This window comes from Telmatherina bonti, assembly GCF_933228915.1.
Source record: "Telmatherina bonti genome assembly, chromosome: 6".
NCBI lineage: Eukaryota > Metazoa > Chordata > Actinopteri > Atheriniformes > Telmatherinidae > Telmatherina > Telmatherina bonti.
Genome location: NC_136624.1, coordinates 9,945,288 through 9,972,966, shown reverse-complemented (window position 1 = coordinate 9,972,966; position 27,679 = coordinate 9,945,288). Strand labels below are relative to the sequence as shown.

The following is a 27,679-nucleotide window of genomic DNA, read 5'->3' as shown; positions in this document are numbered from 1 at the left end:
ACTATTTTTTTATTTTTTATTTTTTGTTCAAAGCTCAGCTCTTTAAACATTGTAAAACTATACATATATTACTGCTGCAAGTGGCAGGAAGAAGTAGTACAACAGAACTGCTCGAAGATAACAGTAAAATCTCCCCTGTCTTTAAATGATCATTTATGTGGTCCCGTGGTCTACCGGTGCAAAACTGAAAGTTTTTTGTGGCGCTGTTGCAGTGCTGGAAGCACAAGGATGGTTATGAATCATGGATTTATTTCTGTCCAACCATTTTTTATCTGCTAGAAGTCAGAATCCTGACTAGTTGGCGTACTAATGGTAATTTTTCACTGCTCTTTTGTTTTTCAGACCAACTGTAGCAAAGCTGGATGCATTAATGGATCAGAACAATCTGCACTGATGACAGCATTGTTACCGCGTCACCATGTCGGGGAGCGTCTCCATCCTTTCTGATCTGCTGTCGACTCATGACCTGAAACTTGCCTGCGTGCGCTGCACTGTCCAGGAGAAGCAGGTTACGTACAGTCTCAGATCGGTTCAGCACCAGTGTGAGCGCACGTTGCTGCTCTGTAGAGTCAAAGGTGGCAGCAAATGGAGGCCTGTTTCCAAACGGCCATCATTCCCAGTCCCGATATGCTATGAGCTCTGTTGGTTCTTTAGGGAGGGCTTGGGCTGCACACAGCACAAGAACCGCTGCACCTATGCGAGAAGCACAGAGGAAGCTGCTGTGTGGAACTTTGAAAAGCAGCATTGGCTAGACCACCAGTATCTCTGTAGTCTGGTTGCCCAGTCTGAGAGAGGACCTGAGCAGCCAAGAGGGGCTGCAGCAGCATCTGATCTATCTTCAGTCCTGGACTTGAAGGTTGCGTGTGATCTGTGTTCAGTTAAAATTCAGGAAAAAACCTATGAAGTCCATACAATTGTACACAAGTGTGGGGGGAATCTGCTTCTAGCCAAGGACAAAGTATCCACACAGTGGAAGCACATCTCTGAGCGGCCCACTGGTGGACATATCGGTTCAAATGTCCTCTACAAAGTCTGTGACTATTATGTGGAAGGTTCAGGATGCACTCAGCACACGCTAGGTCGTGGATGCACTTACGCCAAAAGCTCTGAAGAAGCCTTCATATGGAACTATTTAAGACAGCATAAAAAAGATAGATCTGAGTTAATCCGATGCCTAATGGAGTCTAAATCTTTTTCGATGACACCAGAACAAGCAGCTGAAACCATCCTCCGGCAATTTTCTGGAGAATTCATTCAGTTCTGCAAACACTGCTTTAATGAGCGTCCACAGAAACTAGCAACCAAACGTTGGAGCGAGACTTGCTCTGCAGATGCGGCACACGCCTGGGACCCAGTCTTAGTTCATCACCACTCAGAAAACACGAAGCACATCTACAGCCAAATCCGCCCTCTTCCACACAACTGCCAGTTTGAGTTCTGCAGCCATGTCAGGCAGGGAAAGCCCTGCTGGCACCAGCCAGGCCACTGCATCAAAGCCCAGAGCGAGGTGGAGATGGCGGTGTGGAAGGCGGAACACAGCGGGCTCGCCATCCAGTCTCACCTCCTGCAGCTCAGCCACCCAGAGAAGACCCAGTCCAGACAGGTCACCATGTCCTGCAGAGTTTGTCTCCTGGAGCTGTCCTCTCCAGAGAGTTTCTACAAGCACTGCTCCTCCTCAGAGCACATCTTGCTGGCCCAGGACACAACCACTAGGTGGAGAAGACGCCAGCCTCCCCACAACCGGCGGGCAGAGTTATGGCTCTGCAACAGGTAATCAGATCCACAAGCTGGCTGTGTGTCCATGTTCCACGTTGTCAGCCTCACCAGATCTTCCTCTGCAGCTTTCCCATTGTTTCTGTGTGTAGCTGTGAAGATGTGTAGATGTCAAAGTAGAAAGTACAAAACATCATCCACGCCTGCTAAATCTGTGTTCAGACTAAACCACCATGACATGAAGCATTTTATCTCAGACCACAGACCTGCGAGTATGGTCCCAACTGTCCCAAAGCTCACTCTGCGGAGGAGCTGCAGGAGTGGATGATGCGAGTTGCTGACGAGGAGGAGATCAGAAGCAGCATCCAAGACCAGGGCCTCATGAGCTACAACCAGATTTTGCTGGAGGAGTACAGGAACAGCACCGAGGACAGGGACATTGTGAGTCTCCACCACGCATTCTCCTGTCTGGTGTTATTTAGGGGAGGAAAGAGTAATAATGAGAGGGATCATATTTATATTGATTAATCACTAATGAATCAAAACAGATGTGTGAACAAGTTGACGACGTCAGCATCTCCTGTGATGAAGATCTAAGCGTGGAATGTGAGGAGACTGATGCTGCCCTGCAGTGGAACTTCCAAGTTGAGACAGAGGTAAGGCGTTCCCCTCTCGAAAACGGCCTGGAAGTTGGTCTCCCGTCACTTGACATGTAAACACACCTTTCACCTCTCAAAAACCAGAAATCCCAGAACTAAGACCAGTAGTCCTCCTGTTTCCCAGATCAAAATCTGAATATCTCCATGGTTTGGAGCTAAGTTCCCCACCTCTGTAATTTTAATATGAAGCAGATGTGAGATGATAAGTGAACTGTCCAGGGTGTACCTGCCTCTTGACCAATGATTGCTGGGATAGGCTCCAGCTTTCCCGCGACTGACTGACTGTGTTACGATGATGCCGGCTGTCTACGCAGCTCAGAGATTTGTGAAGCTGATTTTCCTGCACAGGAACCTGAAGCACTCAGCAGGTTGTCTTCTGGTTAACTGTTTGTTTTTCTTTTGTTTGTTTGTTTCTTTTGTTTTTAAGCTGTCCCATCCAGCATAATGAAAGATGAATTATGGTCTGGCTGTAGTTGTGCCAAACAAATTTGCTCTGCCAACAGCAACCTTGTGGATATGAGGCTCCACTCAAATCTGAAATATTATTCTTTATTATTTTGTTTTAAATGTGTTTATCACCAAATTTACACCTCTGCACTAGAGGAACAACAGACGGGAGAAAAGGGGAGGGTAAAGTGAGGAAAAAGGAGATACAAAAAAAAACTAAAACAACCCCAGACAACTGTCTAACCAAGCCAACCATCCATTTGTTTTCTATACCGCTTATTACAGTTGAGGGTCGCGTGGAAAATGGAGCCTTTCCCAGCAAACAACAGTGCGGTCAGAGTACATCCTGGACAGGTTGCCAGACTAACGCAGGGCCAATCAAATCTAAACAGAAAAACAAATAACCTGCTGCTACAACTATAAAGAAACCTGAGGCCTCTAAGAAAACACAGCAGACAATCATCAGGAACACCTGTGGGAAGAAAAACTGAAAACCAATGAATACAACAGCAACTATGTGTGTGCGTGTGTGTGAGTGTGTGCATGAGTATAAAGTATCATGGGTGAGTTTGGTTAGGCAATCACGTGAATACAACTGGAGCAGAAGCAGACCGAGAGTGCTGCCAGTAACAGGCAACCACCACAGAGCACAACTCCAAGTCACCCCAAGCAGGGAGGACCATGCACCCAAGCAGAGGATGCAGCCAGAACGAACTTAGAGTAAACCCAGGGACCCCCCACCTCTGGGGAAGGTCCAGCCTGATCCAGCCAACTACCCACTGTGGACTGGGACCTGCCCTAGTTTCCCCAGCAGGTGCATCAGGTGCATTTCCTGCTTGCAATAACCATAAAGTTTCCTTTTAAAAACTAAAGTATCTTACTAATGTGAGGCATGTTTTGAAGATGTCTTTTTAATTAGTAGGTCTTTATACTGTCTGCAGACTGAATTTTCAGACATAACACACACACAGATCTCTTCTTGTTCCCCTAACACATTTAACTGTACATCCAGGAGCAGGATATCTGTCTTCTTTTCATCGCTGTTACCTGTTTCTCGCGCTCTCTTTCTCTTTTTGCAGGTTTCTTCTCTCTCTCTCTCTCTGTGTCTCATCACCACAATGCACAGTTTCGTTTGTAACCTAAAACGAATCCAAGATGTCTAAAATCAAACATTTGCTCCCTCTGCTCCATTTTCCCCAACCACCAAACCCTTTTCATCTTTCTGATGACTCATCTCAGAAAGATGAAGCAAGGCAAACCAGCTAATTGCACCCTCAGAACTAAGAGTGAGATTGAGGACAACACACGTCTATTACTGGAAATCCCAACCTCTTTGTGCATGCTTTAAGTGTTGATGTGAGTGTGAGAAGCTGATGTAAGGACATCCATCTTGCCAGATGTTGAAATGGTGTCAATTTGTGTGTTTATGCAGAGACAGCTTGTGCATGTGGCACTGCTGAAGCAGGAACCAGGAGCTTTGTTCAGCCTGGATGAAAGCAGCTCTGATCAGTGTGTCTACCTGTCAGGTCAGCAGATTCTCAGCAATAACGGGACCTACTCCATCACGGTGTTCTTTTCATCCGTCAACCCAGGCCTGTATGAACAGTGGTTAGTCCTGGACTTTGCCATGAGGCCAGTGCTCCTGAGGAAACTAAAAGTCAGAGTAGGCCAGCTGTCATCTGATGACTCTGAACAGCCAAGCTCATATCAAGGCGCCACCTTTCAAAGTGCGGAACGCTGGCACAGAGGGAACAGGGTAGTTATCCCCTGTTCATTTAGGACAGAAGAACAGGAGGAGCTCCTAAAGAAGTACAAGCCCCCACAGATGAATTCTGTGCACAAATCCTCCACTACTAAACCAACATCGCTGACCAAGGACAACTACAAAGAAAAGATGCACCAATTCCTGTATGATGAAGAACAAGCAGAGGACCAGGTGGTCTCCAGGTAACATGCTCATGTTTAACAGTTCTCTGTATGGCATCTATTTAGTTCCAAAAGGGTGTGTGAAAACTGCATGAAAACAAAGAGTGTGCGCAGTAAACACCAGGCGTGTGCACATGTTACAAGTGAGTAAACCAGTACCTGCAAGTGAAAACACATCACAAGCAGGTATATCTGCACTGTCACGGCATGCTCACCTGGGCCAGCCACGCTCACGCAACTGCTGGAGTTTTGACACTTAGGAAGCAGCGACTGGCAATTGTGCCTTCTCCTCTGATTGGGCAGTTTTTGGCCAACAACAAAACAGTAATGCAATAATGAAAAGAATTACCCGTAGTACCAATATGAACCAACAAAAATATCCTGGATGAATCATAGGCACCCAGAAAAAAAACTTGGACAAAATAGGATATTTTTATTATATGAAATTTTTAAGAACTACAGCACTTAGTATGACAACTGCAGAGCATCTAATTATAAATCCAAGAGAAACTATTATTGCAGTGGAGTGAAGAAGGTCTGGTCTGAACACAGATAGGAGGTCAGGAATGAGCAGGGTCTGAAATATCCATCCATCCATCCATTCTTTGCCGCTTATCCAGGGTCAAGTTGCTGGGGAAACAACCTAAGCAGGGAAGGTCAGACTTCCGTCTTCCCAGCCACATTTTCCAGCTCTTCAGGGGAATCCCAAGGCATTCCCAGGCCAGCCGAGAGATATAATCCCTCCAGCATGTCCTGGGTCTTCCCAGGGGTCTCCTCCAACATGGATGTGCCCCAAACACCTCTCGGGGAGGTGTCCAGGAGGCATCCTGAGCAGATGCCCCTGGTAGGGTCACCCATGGCAAAAGGGTGTCCAGGGGAGGCACCAGACTTAGTTTGACTCAAAGACTGTTACAATGACAACACACTTTCAGGTATAGGTTCCCTTGCCCAGGCCCTCCCTCTGGATTCAGACCTGGGGGTGGGGCATGAGGGCGAGTGTCTTGCAGTCGGGCCTTTGCCCATGGGGACCGGTCAAGCTCAGCCCCAAAGGGTTAAATGGGCCTCCCCTCCTGTGATCTCACCATCTGTGGGAGTGGCCATAGAGGCCGGGTGCAGTGTTAGCTGGGCGGCAGCAAAATGGTCTGAAATGATTGAAATTCTTTTTTTCTCTCTTTCTTGTTACAGTGTTTTATGATTGAGATCAGAAATAACTGTCTACTTTAGTCTGAAGTGTTATTTGTTTTTATTTCATTTATAGACCAAAGGTAGTGAGAAAAGCTAAATGTGTTAGTTGGATAAGGTTTCTGCAACATCATATAAGATTTTCACAAACAGCATAAAGGTTTCACAAATCAGAAGCTCTTTAATCTACATGCTTTGTAGAATATTTCAGTCCAAATTGAAGATGTAGTTTTTGCTCAGGAGCTGATCTAAAGTGGTCAAGATTTCTAAAGATTCAGTGGAATCACTCCTTATGAATATGGCACATCTCAGAATTGTTTATTTACATGTGTTGACAACATTTTAAGGAAGTTCTTTCTGAAAAAAAAACAAAAAACCATTACTCACCAAATCCCCTTAAATCAAGACCCTTTTAATCCCACATATACCCAACATAGCTGTCATAGATGAAGCTGAGAGGACCCAAAAGCAGATGAGGTTGAAAAATCCAAAAGATTTATTGACAAAATAAATCATTGTGCAGGTGTCCAGACAGTTTGGAAGCAGGCAGGCAACTTCTGAACAGTTTCAAATAAATTAGTTTTCACTTCAACAAACAGGAGAAATAACTTGCGAACGACTTGTTCTAAACCACACAAAGGTCAACAGCAATCCAGCAGAGGTGTGTGAGCAACCCAGACCTTAAATGCTGTGACAGCAAGCTGCTGGAACGGACACTCCCCTGCACAGAAAACCACACCCACAACCCACTGCTGCCAACACAAATCATGACAATAGCAAACATATTAAATTATGTCTCAAGAGGCGCTGTCCATGCATCATTAACTGTGTCTGAAAGCTAAAACACTGTAAAAATAAAAGATATTTAGACTAAGTAAAAAAGTTAAGAGAATAAAAAACAAAAAGACAAAAAGAAAAAAAGAAAAAACAGACTAATTAAAACATTACATTCCTCTTTAAAAGTTTTAAGCTACCTCTTATGAAGATCGTTCTTGAGTTGAAAATACTGTGTTAATCCCTCACAGTGTACAAATGCCTCTTGTGATGTGTTCACTCTCAGGCACTAATTTACTTGTTCATAACACATACACGTAACCAGTGTTTACCGTGCGCTCAGTTTTCAAGCACGGCCCTTTTTGACCTCAATAAATGTCGTATTTCATTTACATCTTCGGAATTTGCTTTTATTTACAAAAAAGACTTTTATCCCTGTTTATTTCAGGCTAAATGTTCGTGGAGTAATGGAAACAACAGAAATGTTGAACGATGAACCGTCTCCTCCAGGACAGCTGTTCTGTTCAGTCCTGATTCCCTGTAACCTCACATTGGACACCCCTGAGGGACAGGTACTGAAACGAAGCATCCGCTCAGCCCTGATAGCCTCTTTAAACTCCTACCATCCAAACTCCAAAGTATATGAAGCCATTGTTCTGCCATCCAGAACTAGCAGAAGCCACATATATCTGCAGCTGTCTAAACAATGCTGCTCGGATATGAAGCTTAGAGGCAACGAGTCGCACCAGGTGGAGGTTCAGTTTCAGCTGGACCGCCGCAGCTTTTGCATCATGCACAAAGCTGTAGACCTTCTTCCTGACACAAGCAGAGTTCTTCCAGACCTTAGGAAGTGTGGCGTTCCTGTTAGTAACGTAGCCTACAAGGAGCTCAACTCAAAGCAGCAGTCTGCAGTTGCCTTCATTGTGGGAAACTGTGATGGGAAACAGTCTGTGGCACCTCTCCTCATTTATGGACCTTTTGGAACTGGGAAAACCTTCACCCTAGCAACAGCTGCCATAGAGCTTTGCAAGCTCCCTCACAACAAAGTGCTGATCTGCACATATACCAACAGGTAAGTCGCCATTCAGAAAGTGGGGTCCTTTCATTTTTCTCTTCATGTCCTACTAACACACTCTCAAAAATAGAGGTACAAGATAAGTACATTTCTGTACATATAGGTACATTTTAAAGAAATGTTCTGTCAATAGTACAATACTGGTCTTTAAGAGACCAGAAGCACACCTTCAGAGTACGAAAAAGGGTTCAAAGTGACATAAAGTACAAATTTGTACCATTTCGACCATAAGGGAACCTGCAGCATTGAAAAATGTAATGTTAATGGCTGTAATGTTACAAACTAGAGCAGAGTTGAGTGATGACAGTAGTAATACTTAACAGTCATTTACTACACCAGACAATGAAGGTCAGATGCTGCAAATTAAGTGTATGTCTGGTCAGTATTTTGAGTTTTTGAAGATTATTTCTAGATTAAAGATAAGATAATATTGCTAAGTTGCATGGACCAGGCCTAATCCTGTGAAAACATAAAAAAAACATAACTTGATAAGGTGAGGTTGAACTTGATAAGGTACAAAAATAGACCAGAACTGAAGGGTACAGAAATGTCTCTCAAAAGAGTACACCCCCAGCGACAAGCATTTGTACCTTTTTAGGTACAAGCTGGTACCTCTATTTTTGAGTGTACAATAAAAGACAAAACCAAAGAATGGGCAGCCACAAACTTGGCGTATAATGCTGATTCAACATTACATTTATTTAGACTAACAGAATCTTCAGAATAGGGCAGATTCATCTGGCATTGCTTTTCAGTGCACTTGAAGAGAGCATTCACATCCCTTTTTGCATAACAACAGAAGCTCCAGATCCATCTCTGCCCAGAACGTCTTTATCTGTAGGGGTGCTAATAGCCCCTTGGTCCCCATTTCTTGCACTGTTGGCTTTGAGTTCCAGATGTTATTTTTGACAAGGAGCTTTGATGCCTGTCATGTTTCTCCCTCTCAGTTCTGCAGATCTGTACGTCCGAGAGCACTTCCATCCTTTCATCAGCAAGAACCAAAATGGACTGAGGCCAATTCGAATTAAAGCTAACAAGCATGTCAGTGCTTTGTTTGCCACAGATGAGATCACTCTGAAATACTGTTTCCTCTCAGGGGATAGAAGCCGTTTCCTGCCACCAACCAAAGCAGTCCTGAATGACCACAACATAGTCATAACTACCACAACAATGGCAAGACACTTTCATGAGCTGCAGCTTGCAGAGGGATTTTTCACCCACATTCTCATCGATGAAGCCTCACAGATGCTGGAATGTGAAGCTTTGATGGCTCTTGGTCTTGCTGGGCCAAACACTCGAGTTGTCTTAGCTGGGGACCACATGCAAATGGGCCCCCAACTTCACTCAGTTGAAGATCACCACCGTTCAGATCACACAATCCTGACTCGCTTGTTTCACTACTATCAAGGCCAAAAGTGTGATGCTGCGCAGAGCAGCCGCATCATCTTCAATGACAATTACCGCTCAACCAAAGAAATAGTGGAGTTTGTATCCACTCACTTCTATGTTGGTAAAAACGATGTCATTAAAGCAGCTGGAAATATTCCAGCTCCTGCAAATGGCCATGCCCTGAAGTTCCACCACGTCAGGGGGGACTGCCGCTTACATAATATGTCCATGTCCTGGTATAACAGACAGGAAGTTGCTGAAGTGGTCAAAGCCGTCAAAGATATTCTCACACACTGGCCGTCAACCTGGGGTCCCAAGGCCCAGACTTCCATCTGCGTTCTGTCGGAAGGTTTCCAGGTAAACATTATCAGCTCTCATTTTGACCAGAGCCTTACTTTTTCAGGTTATTCTAACTGATAAGTTTCTTTTTTATGGCTACACAACCCAAACCGTCTGCGTTCCTTTCACATTGTACTTGTGGAAATGTTCTTACTTTCAATATTGAGCTTTAAAACTTCTAGATGTCCAGCACGCCGAGTGCTATCACTTATGTCGTCAACAGTTTCTCAGGAACAGCAATGTGCAACGCAGGGGTAAATATTGTGATTGATAGATTACCCTTTAGGTGATCTACCGAAGGTTTCCAGACATTTTCATCCCATGTAGGGGGTTTGCTATCCAGCCTCAAAATGTTGTTTTTATTCAGAGACTGTATTACATTTTATTTTAAAAAAAGAATCACCAAGAGACCTCTATTTTGACTCTGAAATTGTAATGAAGCCATTGCGAACAAACGTTTCATCAGTCATTTTCATCAGACAAATTTTTTATGTCTGAAAAGAAAAAAGAATATGATCCTCTGTGGATGGAATAAAACCAACATGATACTTTTGATTCATAGTGGCACAAAAAAAACAACAAAGTTGGTTTTGTGTGAACAGATACTAATATTTCTCTGAAAGCCAAGAACTGTGTGATATATATGTCACCAACCAAAACAATATATATATATATATATATATATATATATATATATATATTAGTGCCAGGGTGTGGATGATGTGTGGGGCTAATCCTCACGGGTCGTGAATGCTATTGAGTGATAGTTATGTTTTACCATTGCTGTGTGCAGCACTTTTGTAGACAGTGATGTTTTCAAAGTGCTCTATAAATAAATTTTGATTGGATCAGATTGGATTTTACTGGATTGGATTGGACTGGCAATAAAAATGTCCGTATATGTGATCTTGTAGCTGTCGCTCAGAGAGTTCCAAGTGTTGCGCTGTATTTGTGTGAATTCTGCCTAATGTTGTTAGCATGAATGTAGTGTAACCAAGTAATTATCTGTTTGTTATGGTACACAGGTCCATCAGATTAGGTCCTCACTCTCGAATCACCGCCTCAATAAAGTCAATGTTGAAACTCTTGCAAATGTCCAAGGTAAGTTGAATCAAACTTCTGGCATTCCTGCTCAACATTTTTTAACATAAAGAACGGCCAAAGTCAAACTCCACCACTGTAAATATCTCTTTCTATAATGAAATCTCTGCTCTGTGTTGACAGGAAAACAGTTCAGAGCAGTCATTCTGACAGCTGTGCAGACACGCGATAGCCTTGAATCTTCCCACCTCTCTGGTCTCCCACTGTTCAATGATCCAAGGGTGTTAAACACGGCCATGACCAGGGCTCAGTCTAAGGTGGTTGTCGTTGGAGATGCTGCTGCCCTCTGTTGCTTTGGAAAATGCTCACAAATCTGGAAGAGCTTCATAGATCACTGCATTAGCAACAAGAGCATTGCACCGCAGCACTACGCCAAAGACTTCTTTGAAAGAGATGTCATGGAAACTTCTAGGTTTCAGAAGGTTGAACGTGTGGATGAGAGCAACAGTCTCAACGATACAATTCTTCAAGAGCTGAAAGATGAATATGAACAGCTACAAACAGACTATAGCTCAGATGAAGACAGTTTGAGATATGAAGACTTAAACCAGAAGTCAAGGGAGTCATGCAAAGTGACAAATGTTCAGAAAGATCTCTTGAAGTTATGTGAGCAACACCCAGAGATTTACAAACGAGGAAAGTTAGTGAGGGAGTGGTATAACAGAGGTTATGTTGTACCATTTAATGGCCGTACCAAACATGTCAGCATTCAGGGGAGAGCAGATCTCGGGAAGGCTTTCACAGGAGACGAAGTGGTTGTACAAATGACAACGGTGGAACAGGCAAGGGTGATCAGCATCATCAAGGAAGATGAATCTGCACGCGAACTAGTTTGCTTTCTTGAGCAGGAAGATCACAGCAAGAGAGGAAAAGACCATTTAAGCAGGTTTTTCAAAAGAATGATGGTACCTTTCAAAAGGAGTGCTCCTAAAGTTTGCATACTGGTCAACAAAAAGAAACGCAACTTCATTCCAGTATGGGAGGAAACTGAAGGATACTGGACTATCAAAGAATTTTATCATCAGAACGACATCAGAAACAATGTCTTTGTTGTGCAAGTGACTGGCTGGAAAGATCTATGTTTCTGTCCTCTGGGGAAAGTCACAGATATTCTCCAAAATTCTGGACCTGGGAATGACATATTTTGGCTGCAAAAAGAGGAGTTTGGAGTCGCAGCCAACCCAGATGAAACCACCGAAGGGCTGACCGTGACAGATCAAGATTGTTCATACAGACGGGATGAAACAAAGGCTTTCACTTTTACTGTTGATCCAGCAGAGGCAACAGATCTGGATGATGCCATCAGTGTCAGGGATACTGGGGACCATTATGAGCTGGGAATTCATATTTCAGATGTGGCCAGTTTTGTGAGAGCAGGTAGTCTATTAGATAAGAATGCAGAAGAACAAGGTTGTTCAAAATATGGCAAACAAGAAAGTCCCATTCACATGTTTCCTAAGAACCTAAGCACTGGATGCCTTAGTCTTCTGTCAGGGCAGGATCGTAGGGTGGTCTCACTCATGTTCAAAGTGCAAAAAGAAACACATGAGATTGATGGAAAGCCCAGATTTCAGCTGTCCCTGATCAAATCCAACAGACAGTTATCATATGAAGAGGCAGAGTACATCATCTCTCAAAGATACAAAGGTGGGTGCAGGTTTGATACGCTGGAGGACTGTGTCTCTGTGGCCTACTGCTTTACAAAAGCCAGTAGGAGAAGTAGACTTGCAGACTGGGCTTATTCTCAATGTGATGATGACAGATTGCCTGGGAAGCGCAAAGCCCATCAGATGATTGAAGAATTGAGTGTGCTATTTAATGCACATGCTGCAGAGACCTTGCTCGATTCCCAGAACACCAGGTCCTACACCCCACTCCGCTGTCAGAAGGAACCATGTCCTGACAAGATCGAAAGTTTCAAAGAGGAATGTGGAGAGTTAATCCCATTGTCTTTTCATGTGCGGCCCAAAGTTCAGCTTGACGAACAGCCCCAGGAATATGAAAGTTTCCGCATACTATCTGAAGTGTGGGAAGATATCCTGTCAGCTGTCAGAGATGATGATACAGACAAAATGGTGGACCTGGTGGCTGCAGATGACATTCATCCTCTGCTCCAGCCGGTAATCAGTCAGTTCAAACGATGCCTCAGTAAAGCTTACGTTGTGCGCTCAAACTCCTCACCTGAAGCAAAGATTGGCCATTATTCTCTGAATTTACCAGCTTATACACAGGCTTCGTCCCCCATAAGGCGTTACATGGACGTCATCTCACAAAGACTCTTGCACTCAGTCATATGTAACAAGCCTGTCCAGCACACTCGAACAGAGATCACAAAGCTATGTGGTCAGTTTGAAATCAAGATCAAGGAAGCCAAGGATTATGAGCAAAAGACTGAGCAGATCATGTACGCAGTGAGCATGAAAACACAAAGTGCCCCAAAGTTAGCATTTGTTGTTTCTGTGGATCAGGAAGCAGGTAGTTTGGCCATTTCATTTCCTTTCAGCAGGAGCGTATTTCCTATGACTTTGTTTGTCATGTGCAAAGATTTACAACTAGAGGACCAACCAATTTCTGATGAAGACAGTCGCACCATCACTTTGAAATGGAAGAAACGGATCTATGCAGCTGACTCCATGCCAGTCCAGGAGCTGAATATGATGCCAACCCGTTCTCCATTTGTCGAGGTTCCAATGACAGTATGGAAAAGTGTATGTCAAGCAATTGACAACAGAAACTTTGATGATGCAAAGTCTCTCTTGAGGGACGCTAATGCAGGGAATCAGATTATTTTGCACCCATACTCTGCACCTCCTTTTCTCTCGACTAACACATGTTCCTCTGAGGTTCAAAAAGGTGTAGGCAAGCAACCTGAGCACTGGGTTGACGTTCTCCTCCAGCTGCAGCCAGGCGACACTCTTAATGTCCAAATGACCTCAGAGGAGAGGAGAAGTTCCAGCATGCCCTGTGTTCAGTTGGTACACATCAAACCAAAGTTTGAGATTTGTGTAAACCACATTCAAAGCCCCATCATATGCTTCTCCAGATTGGCTCATGAGTTATCGAAGCCCAACTATGGCGACACTGGTCATTATGTGCGTATCTGGAAACCGATGTGTGAAATGGAGTCTGCCTCTACTGCAGTAGATGAAAGCGACAGCATCATCATCGAAAACTTGGTGGTGAAACTCAGTCAGAAGCAGGAAGGCATGCTAGCAGGAAGCTTCTTCTTACCTCTGGCCTGGATCAAGGAATGGGCCATTGAATGCAACCTTGCAAAGTGCTTTCTTTGCATCCGGAAAAGGGGTTTGAAGTTGGCATCAGCACTGGAACACTCTGCATGGGTGGACCCAAAAGAGTACACATGGGTGGCCCATGGTGTCACAACAGCAGTGGATGTAAAGAAAAATGTCGGAAGTAAGGTGGAGTTCTATGTCCATCACTTGCCTATGGCAAACATTCCTGAGAGTGTTTTTGAGAAAGACACTCGTTTCACAGTGGAAATAATCCCAAAGCTCCTGCCTGACATGTAAGTTTAGCCTTGTTTCCACCCAGGGGTCCAGCCTGGTATGGGACGGTTTGGTTCAGTTTGATTCAGTTTGATTCATCAAACCATCATCTCCGTTGTGTTTCCATAGCAAAGTGAATTCAGACAATTCAGTCAATAAATGTGAAAAAACATCTTTTTTTAAAAAAAAAAAAACTATAAATCAATAACATAATGTTGAAGAACACAAAAAGCAGAACTAGAAATTGTGGAAGTTAGTCACCCGAACAATCTGTGGCATGCACACAGCAGAGCGTAAAGCCTAACTGGTCCCCTCTGCAGTTAAAGCCTGTGTGTCGAAGTGCTTAAGCTTCTATGGGCTTTGTTGGAAAGATCTAATACAGCTTCACGTTTTATTCTGATATGGTGGAAATAAACGTTGTCCCACGTTAATCAGTAGATGAACCAGTTTTCTATTTCATAGGGTGTGAAAACTAATGAAAAACCCTATTAGACATTTCCTCTTGTGAAGTAGTACTAGTGAAATCGTCACATTGGGGGAAAATGTGCCTCAAAAATTGTTTTATAATCACATCACAGCCAGATTTGTATTGGAATTCAGTCGTGATGTGTTAAAAGATTCCCACTCTCAGTATCAACCTGTCTCGTATCAATCTGGACCTGTTGGTGGAAACCGTTTCAGTGAGCTGCACTGAGATGACTTCCACCCTTATTTACATGCATTTTTTTTATGTGTCAGTTTAAAATAACTAAATTCCTTTTTGCTTTTGCCACAGCCGGAAAGAAAGTGCTGTTATCAACCTGAAAACTGCATGTGACCTTGTTAAAAACATTATGCTTGGACAAAAGATCCCAAAAAAGGGTATGTATGGTATTCAGGGGTCACAGACATTTCTAATTATTCAGATCTCATTGAGTTTTTTTAAAAACAGTTTTAATAGCAGAATTTTGCTCTGTTTTGTTTTTTCATAGTTCAACCGCGGAGTGTCTTAGAACATCAAATCAGAACCAAAAAGCTACCAGGAATACTACCAGAGCTCAACGACAGCCAACATCGTGCTGTTGCAACTGCTCTAAATAATACCTTTACGCTAATACAGGGACCACCTGGTAAGAGTCAAAGCACGTAATTTACATTAGTGCATTTCATTTACCTGTGAGATGTAAAATCTTTCTGGTTTATCTGCCTGTCAGGAACTGGGAAGACAGTTGTGGGGGTGTACATCGTGTACTGGTTTGCTGAGTTGAACTCTGAAAATCCAAGGAAATCTGATGACCCAAAAGACAAAGATAAAAAAGAAGTTATTCTGTACTGTGGTCCTTCCAACAAGTCTGTTGATGTTGTAGCAGGCAAGTTGCACTGTTTTGATGTTTCATTTCCAAGTTTTTGCTTTTCTGGAATCAATATAGTAATATGTATCCTTTGACTGTTGTGATGCAGAATACTTGATGCGGTTAAAGAAGAGTCTACGGATCCTCAGGGTCTACAGCCAGCAAGTTGAGATGCTGGATTATCCTTATCCAGACTGCACTCTGTATTTTTCCCCAAGAGCCTTCCGCCAAGATCGTTCCAAGCCAGAGCTTAGGTATTCTGCTTTCCCAGTTTTCTGATATCTTTATGCATGTAAACCCATAAATTTGATTTATGTTTTTTTCTTTTTTAAGAAAAAAAACTGCATGTGCAAAACACTGTTTCTTCCCTTTTCAACATACTCAGTTAAAGAGACACTAGTGACACGATCACAGCAAGAGCAGAACACTAAAAGACAGAATGTCATACAGCAAAAGGATGTTGGAGTATAAATAAAGCAAAACAACCACACATGGTCTGCTTTGCACAATATTAGCCCCCACATTAGCAGCTAACGCTAAGACATGGGCACCACCATGTTCCTACAGAGACTGCATATTTTAAACATGACATGAAGTTATGCCAAACAATACTAAATACTCATGATACAAAATAAAAACTGGTGAAGATAATGAATTGGATGAAAAACAAAAAGACAACAAAAATGAGATGTTGTAACTGTTTTGCACTACAAAAAGAAAGAATGAATGTCTTGTATCTTGGCTTTCACCACCAGGGGTGAAAGTAGTCTTAAATTCTCGCTGGTACTGTTGCAAAAACCTTTATCTCGCTCTCACTTCATGCATTTTAAAATAGCAAATTCAACGCCCCCCCAAAAAAAAAAAAAAAAAAAATATTTATCATTTATTATTTCATATTTAACAAGAAACTTTGTACACAGCAGGACAGGATTTGCACGCGGCTGCATCTGTATGTTTAAATGCCACAAGTTGTAAAAATGTTTGAATTTCTCACTACTTTGATCAGCAAAAATGCAGAAGTGGCAACTTTACGCTTTATTCTTTTCTGTTAACCACGCCCACCTCAAATGTCTGACCAATCACACGATACTTCTCAGAACCCCAAAAGAAAAAAGTCCTGCCAGCCTGATGTGTCAAGAATTATCTTCAATCACATCCGCGAGAACAAAATTACTTAAATTTATTCTCAGGGCCTCGAAACCAAGAAAAAATTTCTCGCTTCTTGTGGCGTATGTAGCATGCCGAAATATATTAGGATAAACAGAGAGCATGTTGGGAAAGTGGATTAAGATAGTCAAGCATAAAACATAATTTAGTGTCACAACATTCTTTCTTAGATTCCCAACTGGTTTATCAAAATGTTGCTCAATTTACCTGATGTCACCTTAGAAAAGCCGCATCTCAAACTGGTTCGAAGCCCTCACCAGTGTGTGATGTAAGGTGTGACCTTAGGTGTGACAGAACTACAAAAAATATATATATTTATATCCATATTTTTCAGTTGCAGGGTTTTAAAGCATTTGTACATATTTTCATAACTATGAACTATATTCTATATGTGAACATATTAAATTTTTTTTTTATCTGCAAAATAACATTTTTTCACTTCAAATATACAATTTCTAGAAATTGTGATTAATTTTCTCATTTTCTTTTAGTCTTGTGAGCACTTGTCATGCAATCAATGTTAATGTTAATCAACGTTAACCCTCTTACAGAGAATTCTTTGAATGAGACTAGCAGGGGAGGATTACAGTAGATAGACTGACTGCTTTGAGCTCTGCTGTTTTACTTATTTCTTCTTCTTGATTCAGCAGATTAGATGTCACTAAGGTGTATTGCTGTTTTACTTCCTGCCTCCTGCTGGCAGTCTTAAAGCCCAGAGTGGCATGGAATCCGAAGTAAAAGGCCATTACATTAGCATGGGTAAAATGAATGAGTGTAGTTGGTGTCTGGAGGAAAACTTTAACACCCCGTTTAGGATTGTACCCAGAAATCTTTCCAAATGTTCATGTTTTACATGATTCCAGGAGCATCACCCTGCACCACCGCATGCGAGAGGAGCCAAACCCTTGCGCAGCTAAAATACGGAAATTTGATGAAAGAATTAGAGGTGGAGAAAAGTTGACTGATGAAGATGTGGAAGAGTAAGTTATGCTTACTAACAATACTGTAAATCCATTAGCACAATGCTGTACAGTAATATACCAGAAGTAATAACTGAACAAGTCATCTTTTCTCTTTCCTCATAGATACAAGAACCTCCTCAGAGAAGCTCGAGTGTATGAGCTTAAACAGCACGACATCATATTGTGCACATGCACACAGTCATCCACCCCCAGCCTGACTCTCTCCGTCACCGCCAGGCAGATCCTTATTGATGAATGTGCAATGGCTACAGAACCGCAGGCACTGATCCCATTAGTCTGCAACAAACCAGAACAGGTGCTTTACTCAGCTTAATATTTTTGTCAGTGCTTTTGGTTTTTTTTGTTTATCATTTGCAAATTTTCAGAAATTTAAGCTAAAACATTCAGATTGTTCACACAGTAGGCTATCTTTTATAGTTTGTATATAGATTTTTTTCTCTAAGTCTATCAAAATTATTGGTAGATCATTGATTTGGTGGTGAAGGTTGTATTCTACCATAAACGAGGGTGCATGTACCCAAAAACCCTTACTTTTAAACAATTCAAAGGTTTAAATTTTCAGATTTTCCTTCAGATTCCTGAACACCCTCACCTGAACCCCTTTGAAGCAACGGAAACTCATTTGAGACGCTTGTATATGCAATTAGATTTTTTTTGTCATTACCCAAATCTTGTAACAATAAGTTACAAGATAGAACATATATTAACCAGTAAATCCGAACCTATACCTCTAAGCCCAGATCTCATAACCACAGTGGACTGGAGCATCCCCAACAGAATCTCCAGAAGGAAACAGTCTCCAAGTCCACAAAACACATGAAGACTAGATGGTCACACTCCCACTTATGCCTCAGCAACTCTGTGGGGATAAAGATCTGGTCAATTGTTCTACGACCTGGATGAAACCTACACTGCTGCCTCTAAATCTGCTTAAAAATCACTGAAACCTCTTTTCAGACATTCTGGAGAAAACCTTTTTCCAGAGAGGCTAAGAAATGTGATCTCCCAATAGTTTGAGCACACTCACAAGGTGTTGTCCCAGACCACCATGCAACATTGATAAGATGTGTCATTAAAGACAACCTCACAATACCCAGAGACGTCAGCCTCCATGGTGATGGGCCTCACTTCCCATGAGTCCTTAGACTTCACTGCTATCCCCGGTAAAAGTTTGTGAGTTCTACGGTAGGCATGGCACTCCAAGCGTTGCAGACTGCATGTTTACTGTAAGTCCTGCAGTTGTGTGTGTGTGTGTGTGTGGTGCTTTAAAAGTAGTAACTTTTATCTTGTGCACTTCTTTAGGCTGTTGCCTGGTTTTATTATTATTAATCAACATTCATTCATTCATGCATTAATTTTCTTAACCTCCATTTCTTTAACCTCCATTAGTCCATTTAATCTAGAGGAAGCTGGAGCCTATCCCAGCAATTAGCAGGTGAGAGGCAGGGTACACCCCGGTCAGGTCACCAGTCCATCGCAGACCACATTACATATTGCGTAACAAGTACTTTTCTTTAGGAAATTAAAACAAAACATATAGTTCCTTTAAGTAAAGTACAGTGTGAAAGCAAATCAAAGTACATCCATGAAATGTTTTGGAACAAAGTCCCCTGGACTGTTCCTGGGTAAATGTCCCCAAGTCACAGTTTCTAGTCTAGAAGGTCAACTAGCTGGTCCCCTGAGTTCCAGATTTTAACTGATTATTCAATAAATTCGGGGTTGCTATATGGTAGGAAACTACTTTTATGAGATTAAGGATGTATAATCATCCTTTATAAGTTTCTGGGGTATGGGTTTTCTTACAAATTTTAAGTACATTTAAAACTCAATTAAAAAAAAATCCCCAAACATATATTTTATGGAAAATGAATTATGGAATTTATTTTGTTTTATTTTTCCACAAATTCAGCACCATTGTGTAAATAATTTGTCATTTAAAAGGTTAAATTGTTTGAATAATTTTACATTATTCCAAATGATTCCAAATAAGCATAAACATATCTGTAACTTTGAGTTCCTTGTTACACTTCCTGTAACACAGCTGATCTCATTACAATATTGTGCTTTAATTTATCAGATATGTTTGAACTAACCATAAATTCTTACATTTCCTCTAATGACCCATCATGCTTGCCCTGATCAGTTTAATGTTTACATTGTCAATATGTTCTGGCCTCCAGATTGTTCTGATTGGTGACCACAAACAGCTGAGACCCATCGTGAAGAATGAGCATGTAAGGAAACTGGGGATGAACAAGTCTCTTTTTGAGCGCTACTACGATACACTCCATGAAAACAGGGCTGTGATGTTGGACATTCAGTACAGAATGGTAAAAACTTGAAATAAACATTATATTTGAAGTATGTCATGCGATGTACAACATACATCATACATAATATACGTGTCATACTTTCACAGCATGAGGATATCTGCAAGTTCCCATCAGAAGAGTTTTATGACGGGAAACTGAAGACGGGTGTGGAGCAGCCAAACAGTCTGCTACGTGTTGAAGGCAGGACAATGGCTGTCGTATTTGGACACATAAAGGGAGAGACGGTCCGTTTGGTGGTCAAGACTAACAAGGGCAACAACAACTCCAAAGCCAACCAGAGGGAGAGAGACAAAGTGGTACGGCACCAGACTCATCTCTGATAGATGTGTAAAACTTTATCTTTCCCTCCAGGATTTGTGAGAAATATGTAAAGCTCTGTGGTACATCCAGGATAGAGAATACGTTGTGTCTAGAAAATTCATCATGGAAGTCATGATGAACTTCATAGTTGCATTTAAACAACATTGATAGATGAATAACGGGAAGTTCTGTGAAGATACTTAAAAAAACAGTTAATAGGTCTTTTAATCTCTTTAACAAAACCTGATTACCTGGCAGGTTATTTGATCTGTGAAGTCATTTTGTACCTGAGATATCCAACATTATCGGCCTACTGATATTATCGGCCTAAATCGGCATTAAAATGCAATATTGGAAATTATCGGTATCAGTTTTTACTTTTTTAATGACTTAACTTTTACACAATATGCACAGATTACTTATCAAACTCTTCAGCTATGTCTCCTCTAACTCAAAATGGCCAAATATAAGAGATGTCATGTACAGTTTTCCATATATTTTTATTTGTTTGACACAACTCACATAAAAATATCTGTATCGCTTCATATCGGTATCGGAAATTCAAAGTTGGACAAAATTAGTATATTGGATATTGGTAAAAATGTCAATATCAAACATCTGTACTTTGTAGCTTATTACCAGTGTTGTTCTGTCACCGTGCTGACATTAGTTTTCCCCATTGCTATACATCCAAATAATGCATTTCTTTATGTTAAACACTGTGGGAGGCAAAGTGGATATGAAGTGTAATGTGTAGATGGACTCTGGATTTATATTTGGTTGTTTTTTGGCATTGATATAGTAATTTTATGGGGTAAGCTTACATGGATCATGATGATGATGATAGATCAGGAAATCAGAGAAACATCTAATCTCCCAGTGAAGAATCTTCTTCTGAAACATTTCTTATTAACATGTCATGAAAACACAGTAGCTGGTTGTTGATGACTCTGAAATGTATCTAGACCAGGTGTATAGTGAGAACATTGCTGCTTATGTTCATGTTTTTATGACTGATGTCTTTTCTTTGTAGGTGAAGATTGCTGAAATGTTGGTGCAGAAAGCAAATGTAAAGGCGAAAAGTATTGTGGTGCTTTCACCCTACAATGCCCAGGTATCAGAGATCAGTGAAGAGCTGAAGAAGAAGAACCTGAAAGGAATCACAGTAACCACCATCACAAAAAGTCAAGGTAACCAGATCCAAAAACAAACCCCTCACTGAAGGAAAATGACAGAGACAAGTGAAGCATTAGCGAATTTCTGCAGGAACTCGTCCTGCTCTATAGACACTGATCAATGCACCCATCCATCCACTGGTTGTGCCTAAACACAGTACATAGTTATCTTAACAATTTACACACTAAAGAAAACCAACAGGGGGTTTATTAGAAGGAAATTCCTGTTTATGAAATGAAAGCCCAGAGTATTAAAAGATCTGTAAGATCTGTAAATGTATCTCGACCATCATAAATGCAGAGATGCAGACCATTTACAGCATATTTCCTCAAAATGTAGGTTAGGAATTTTATTTATAAGACATGTTAGAGTTTTCCACAACTGTTCTTCATTCCTCCTTCCATCTTTCAGTAATTTGCATCTTTCCTGTTGGCTGCTGACTTTCAGCTTCCTCCAGCTCTTAGGGATTGCTTATGAACTTTAAACAATTTTCCTCATGATTAAGGACAAAAGATTCATGTCCATTCATGGAGAAAGAGAGCTTTGAGGTGATTCTGATCCACCACCCGGCGGCTCAGGAGGGGGAAGCAGTGCTCCGTCAATACTGTGTACACTGGAGATGGGGAGCTGCTGACCTCAACTCGGAACGTTGTGGGTTGGTGGAAGAAATACTTTGAAGACTTCCTCAATCCTACCAACACGTCTGCTGATGAGGAAGCAGAGCTGGGGGACTCAGGGGTGGACTCTCCTATCTCTGGGGCTGAAGTCACTGAGGTGGTTAAAAAGCTCCTTTGCGGCAAGGCCCCGGGGGTGGATGAGATCCGCCCGGAGTTCCCTAAGGCTCTGGATGCTGTGCGGCTGTCCTGGCTGACATGTCTCTGCAGCATAGCGTGGACATAGAGGACTGTGCCTCTGGACTCGCAGACTGGGGTGGTGGTCGCCCTTTTTAAGAAGGGGGACCAAGGGTGTGTTCCAATTACAGGGGAATCACACTCTTCAGCCTCCCTGGTAAGGTCTATTCAGGGGTTCTGGAGAAGAGGGTCTGCCGGATAGTTGAATCTCAGATTGAGGAGGAGCAGTGCGGTTTTTGTCCTGGTCGCGGAACAGTGGACCAGCTCTATACCCTCTTTGGAGTCCGGGAGGGGGCATGGGAGTTTGCCCAACCAGTCTACATGTGCTTTGTGGACCTGGAGAAGGCTTTCGACCGTGTCCCCTGGGGACCCCCTTGCACGAGCTGTCTGGTCCCTGTACAACAGATGTCACAGCTTGGTCCGCATTGCCAGTAGTAAGTCAGATTTGTTTCCAATGAGGTTTGGACTCCACCAAGGCTGCCCTTTGTTGCCAATTCTGTTCATAACTTATATGGACAGAATTTCTAGGCGCAGCGGAGTTGGTGAGTGGTGTTGAGAGGATCCGGCTCGGTGACCTCAGGATTGGGTCTCTGCTTTTTGGAGATGACGCGGTCCTGTTGGCTTCATCTGGCCGTGATCTTCAGCTCACTTGAACGATCGCAGTCGAGTGTGAAGCAGCTGGTATGAGAATCAGCACCTCCAAATCTGAGACCATGGTCCTCAGCCGAAATAGGGTGGATTACCCTCTCTGGGTCGGGAGTCAGGTCCTGCCTCAAGTGGAGGAGTTTAAATATCTCGGGGTCTTGTTCACGAGTGAGGGAAGGATGGAGTGTGAGATTGACGGGTGGATCGGTGCGGCGTCTGCAGTGATGCGGACTCTGCGCCGGTCTGTCGTGGTGAAGAATGAGCTGAGCCAGAAGGCAAAGCTCTCGATTTACCAGTCCATCTACGTTCCTACCCTCACCTATGGTCATGAGCTGTGGGTCGTGACCGAAAGAACGAGATCTCGTATACAGACAGCTGAAATGAGTTTCCTCCGCAGGGTGGCCGGGCTCTCCCTTAGAGATAGGGTGAGGAGCTCGGTCATCCAGGAGGGGCTCAGAGTAGAGCCGCTGCTCCTTCGCATCGAGAGCAACCAGTTGAGGTGGCTCGGGCATCTGGTCAGGATGCCTCATGGATGCCTCCCTGGTGAGGTGTTCCGGGCATGTCCCTCTGGGAAGAGACCCTGGGGAAACTCCAGGACACGCTGGACGGATTATATCTCTCGGCTGGCCTGGGAACGCCTCAGGATTCCCCCCACAGAGTTGGCAAATGTGGCTGGGGAGAGGGAAGTCTGGGCTTCCCTGCTTAGGCTGCTGCCCCCGCGACCCGACCCCAGATAAGTGGCAGAAGATAGATGGATGGATGGATTCATGTCCAGTTGAAAATGTTTGTGGTAGTTTTTGACCCGTGTTGTTTTGCTGGTAGAAGGCTTGTGGAAACATGAGTGATTGCTCTGAATTGGATTGAATTACTGTGAGGTTCTCAGTCCTGCTGATCCTGAAGTAAGACGTAGTCTGTTTCACAAAGTGCAAAGCTCAAACTAGCTCTTCTGTTTTAGGGAGTGAATGGCGCTACGTCATTTTATCAACAGTGGTCTCCCTTCCGAGCAAAGAGATTATGAGCAAACCCGAACCAGCTTGGTTGTCCAAACATGTGGGCTTTGTGGGCGACCCCAACCAGATCAACGTGGCCATCACCAGGGCCAAGGAGGGACTCTGCATCATTGGTGAGAACTTTTCTCCTTTTTCTCAACTTTGGGATCAAAAGATTTAACCCTGTAATGGCTGATTTATTTACAGTTATATAGAAACAAAAAAATACAGGAAAAATTCATAACATAAAAAGAATGAGACTAGAATAAAATAAAATTTGATTTAAATGTTTAATAAATTAATTAAAGTAATAGAAAAATGAATACATAAAAAATAAGATAAATAACAGCAAATAAATAAAATATAAAAAAAACAAAACAAAGAAAGACTAGAGGTGGTGTGACAGCAGGCATCACGGGGTTAAAGACGTGGTAGTCATGTGTTTCTACCACCACAGCTTGGCATCACATCACCAAACTGTTTACCAGGAAAAATCACAGAGCTTCACTGCTTTGAGTGCAAAGTGTGTGATACTGTGAGATTCAGTGCTGATAGAGAACACACATAAGTAGCATCCAGAATCAGAGATTTCTAATAAGGATTTCTGCTTGACCATCTATATTTAAAATAACATGTTTCCTCTTTTTCCTTCCTCTTGTCTGAAAGGCAACCAGAAGCTGCTGAGATGCAGCAGAACATGGGATAATCTCCTCCAATACTACAGCAGCATTAATGCTGTTACCAAAGCAGACAAGATTTCAGTTTAAAGCCACAGATGATCATCTCCAATCGCCTGTCATGGAGCAGAAACAGGATTTTTAAGGCTTTTCTTTTGTATTGTTGAAAACTTTCTCAAACCAGGCGGACAGGTAAATAAATACTATTTACAAATGCAACTAAAAAAAAACAAACAAAAAAAAAGACATTTAGGTTGTTATTAACCGCTGACATCTCGGGCCAGTTTGGATATTTGTTCTGAAATGGCAGATCTCTACTGTATGAAATTCCCGCAATGTTTTTGTATTTATGTGGACAGCCCTGTATTTTAATAAAGAAATTGTCTCTTTAATATTTACCAGTTTTTTTGTAATAGTGGGTAGGTAATAAGTTTTTATACTATGTGACATTTTATTCCTTGTTTTGCTATTTTATTCTCATTAGCTGAATCATATGAATTGAATATTAAAACATCTTTATGAAAGCTGTGTGTTGTCTGGTCTCATTGAATCATTTCTTTCATATTTATTTTGTAAGATTTAGTGACACATGCAATTGTCACAAAGAAGCCAGTGTGTTGCAAGTGTCTGTAAAGTAAAACTTGTGAAGAATGTCACGCGGCGTCCCAGAAGCTGTCAAGTGTTTCAAGGTTTTACAGCCTTGGGTGCTGCAAGCCCGATACCCGGAGATATCGTATCAAATGTTATCGCAATTTCTTTGGGAGTGGCTGGAAATTTATAAATGTTTAGGAATTCTGAGTAAGACATGAGTCCATTACCGTTAAACAGCTGTTTCACTAAGATAATCTTTTTCTCAATCCAATTAGGGAAGTATAAAGACTTATTCTTATATAATATGTCTCGATTGTTCCAAATCAAATATTTATTGGGAGAGAAATTATGTTTATATATTAGGGACCATGTTAAAAGGACTTGTTTGTGGAATAACAAAAGTTTTTCCGGAACTTTCTCTCCATTATAATTGCAGCCTAATATAAAATTCAGACCGCCAAACCTGGAGAAAATGTAATTGGGAATAAAATTCCAAATGGAGACAGGATTTTTGAGAAAATGTTTTGCCCAACTGATTTTAAAGGTATTGTTTAGAGTAGTGAAATCTAAGGTATTTAGTCCTCCATTTTCATAGTCATTTATTATTATACTTTTTCTGACATAGTGTGTTCTGTTCTTCCAGATAAAATTGTAGAGCATACAGTCAATATTGTTACAGGTTTTGTAATCCACATGAAGAGAGAGGGCAGCATACGTTAGCCGGGATAAACCCTCAGCTTTGGAGAGCAAGACTCTTCCTCTTACTGTCAGGTCTCTTTGCAACCAACAATTTAGTTTAGTTTTAGTTTTTTTTTATTAAAAGGTGGAAAGTTTGCTAAAATTAATCTCTTTTGGTCATTACAAAGGACTATACCTAGATAAGTCGCTTCAGTCTGGACAGAAATATTACAAATATGTTAAATATTACAATGTTTAACAGCTAATAATTGGCATTTGTTTAAATTTAGAATCAGGCCAGAAACTTTGGAGAATTCATCAATAATTTGCAAGGCAATACGAACCTGATTGGCATTCCCAAGAAAGATTGCAGTTTCATCAGCCAGTTGACTGATAATGACACCGTAGACTATAAATAAAGATGGACATAGCCTTTGTGACGTCACCCATAGGTTTCTGAAGAGCTGAATAGAAGCTCGGTGGGCGGTTCCTACCATCGCCATCTTGGCAGAGGCATGCGCGTAGTTTTACCTGGAAAATACAAATATGGGCAAAGAGGTGGAGTTGAGGGAGGGGGGGGGGGGGGGGGGGGGGGGCTGTGGTGGATGACTGACATCTAGCGGACTCCAAGCTGCCTGTAGCTAAGAGCTAACCGAGCTAACCCGGAAATAACAGGAGCTAACCAGCGAACAGAGGTAAGCGAGCTAAAGCTAAATCACATTGTTAACCAGCTAAAAACTGCGGTTGTTTTACATTCTGCTTACTTGAAGTGGGGGATCGGGTACCTGTCAATCAATATGCCCCTAAATATGTCGAACTTCGAGATTAAATTATTTTTAAACGGGCGAGTTAGAAAAAAAAATTCACTTCCCCCACAGTTGTCATGAAGGTAAACCTGACCTATTAAACTGAAAATGGATTTTTGAACCAGGCTGTAAACATGTTTATTTCTGCTGTGAAGTTGGTCTTTTTAACATGGGAGTCTATCGGGAATTTGCTCTGTTTTGCAGCCCCTAGTGGATGAAGGGGGAACTGCAGTTTTATGCACTTCCGTATAGGCTTCACTTTTTACCGCCGAAGGCTCCGTCCATCTTTCATATAGTCTATGCAGGCCACGTAGGCTTTATTTTGAAGGTTTCGGAAAGGTTTGTGGAGCCGGAAATGGTCGCAGCCTTCCGCTTCCCTTCCTGTGTTAACCCTCCTCCCTCGTGGCCCACGTTGCTGAACGGTTCCGGTTTCTTCTGGACGCGGACATAATGTCGGCAACGAGTTCTGCGGAATCTGGGAACAGGTCGGGAGTTACGCGGATTTATGGATGTAGGTGGTAGTGGCAGATTCCGTGAACGCACGAGGAGCGCGCGAGCTGGCTTCGGACAAGCAGTGAAGACCAGAGTGCTGAGGTGTCTGAGCCTGAAACAAGCGGACCATGACATGGAGGAGGACTCCGGGACCGGTCTCCCCAAGGAGCCCAGGCTCCGGGCTCCCCGCTACAGCCTGCTGCGGGAAGTCGGCAGAGGGACATACGGAGTGGTGTACGAGGCGGTGACCCGCAGGTCCGGAGCCAGGGTTGCCGTGAAGAAGCTGCGGTGCGACGCGCCGGAGAACGTAGAGCTCGCGCTGCAAGAATTCTGGGCCCTCGCGAGTCTGGACAAACGGCACGAGAACGTTGTCCAGCTGGAGGAGTGCATGCTGCAGAGGAACGGCATGGCCCAAAAGATGAGCCACGGGAACAAACGGTCCAAACAGTACCTGCATCTGGTGGAGACGTCACTGAAAGGTGAGCAAGGCGCGTGACGAGCAGTGCTGGTTCGTTCCTTCTGGACTCTGATCCGGGTCTTTGTGACTGT

At 42.5% G+C, this 27,679-nt stretch overlaps 2 protein-coding genes across 2 annotated transcripts in view; both read left to right on the top strand.

Annotated features, from left to right (window-relative positions):
- Window positions 1–418: 418 nt before the first annotated feature.
- On the top strand, window positions 419–24,747 carry LOC306757737 (3'-5' exoribonuclease HELZ2-like; the record flags this gene model as incomplete). Its single annotated transcript, XM_079242863.1, has 19 exons — window positions 419–1,770; window positions 1,971–2,154; window positions 2,262–2,369; window positions 4,252–4,766; window positions 7,150–7,773; window positions 8,724–9,522; window positions 10,530–10,605; window positions 10,729–14,131; window positions 14,887–14,972; window positions 15,083–15,220; window positions 15,305–15,460; window positions 15,552–15,696; window positions 17,473–17,589; window positions 17,695–17,887; window positions 19,773–19,922; window positions 20,012–20,221; window positions 21,259–21,415; window positions 23,853–24,020; window positions 24,553–24,747. 19 exons carry the CDS (start codon window positions 419–421, stop codon window positions 24,651–24,653), a joined length of 8,682 nt encoding a protein of 2,893 aa, XP_079098989.1. The 3' UTR covers window positions 24,654–24,747.
- Window positions 24,748–27,079: 2,332 nt separating this feature from the next.
- Window positions 27,080–27,679, top strand: part of LOC306757309 (serine/threonine-protein kinase 35-like) — an 11,913-nt gene continuing 11,313 nt past the window's right edge. The window contains exon 1 of the mRNA XM_079242323.1: window positions 27,080–27,609. Coding sequence (XP_079098449.1) covers window positions 27,144–27,609 — 466 coding nt within the window. The 5' untranslated portion in view covers window positions 27,080–27,143. The remainder of the gene's footprint in view (window positions 27,610–27,679) is intronic.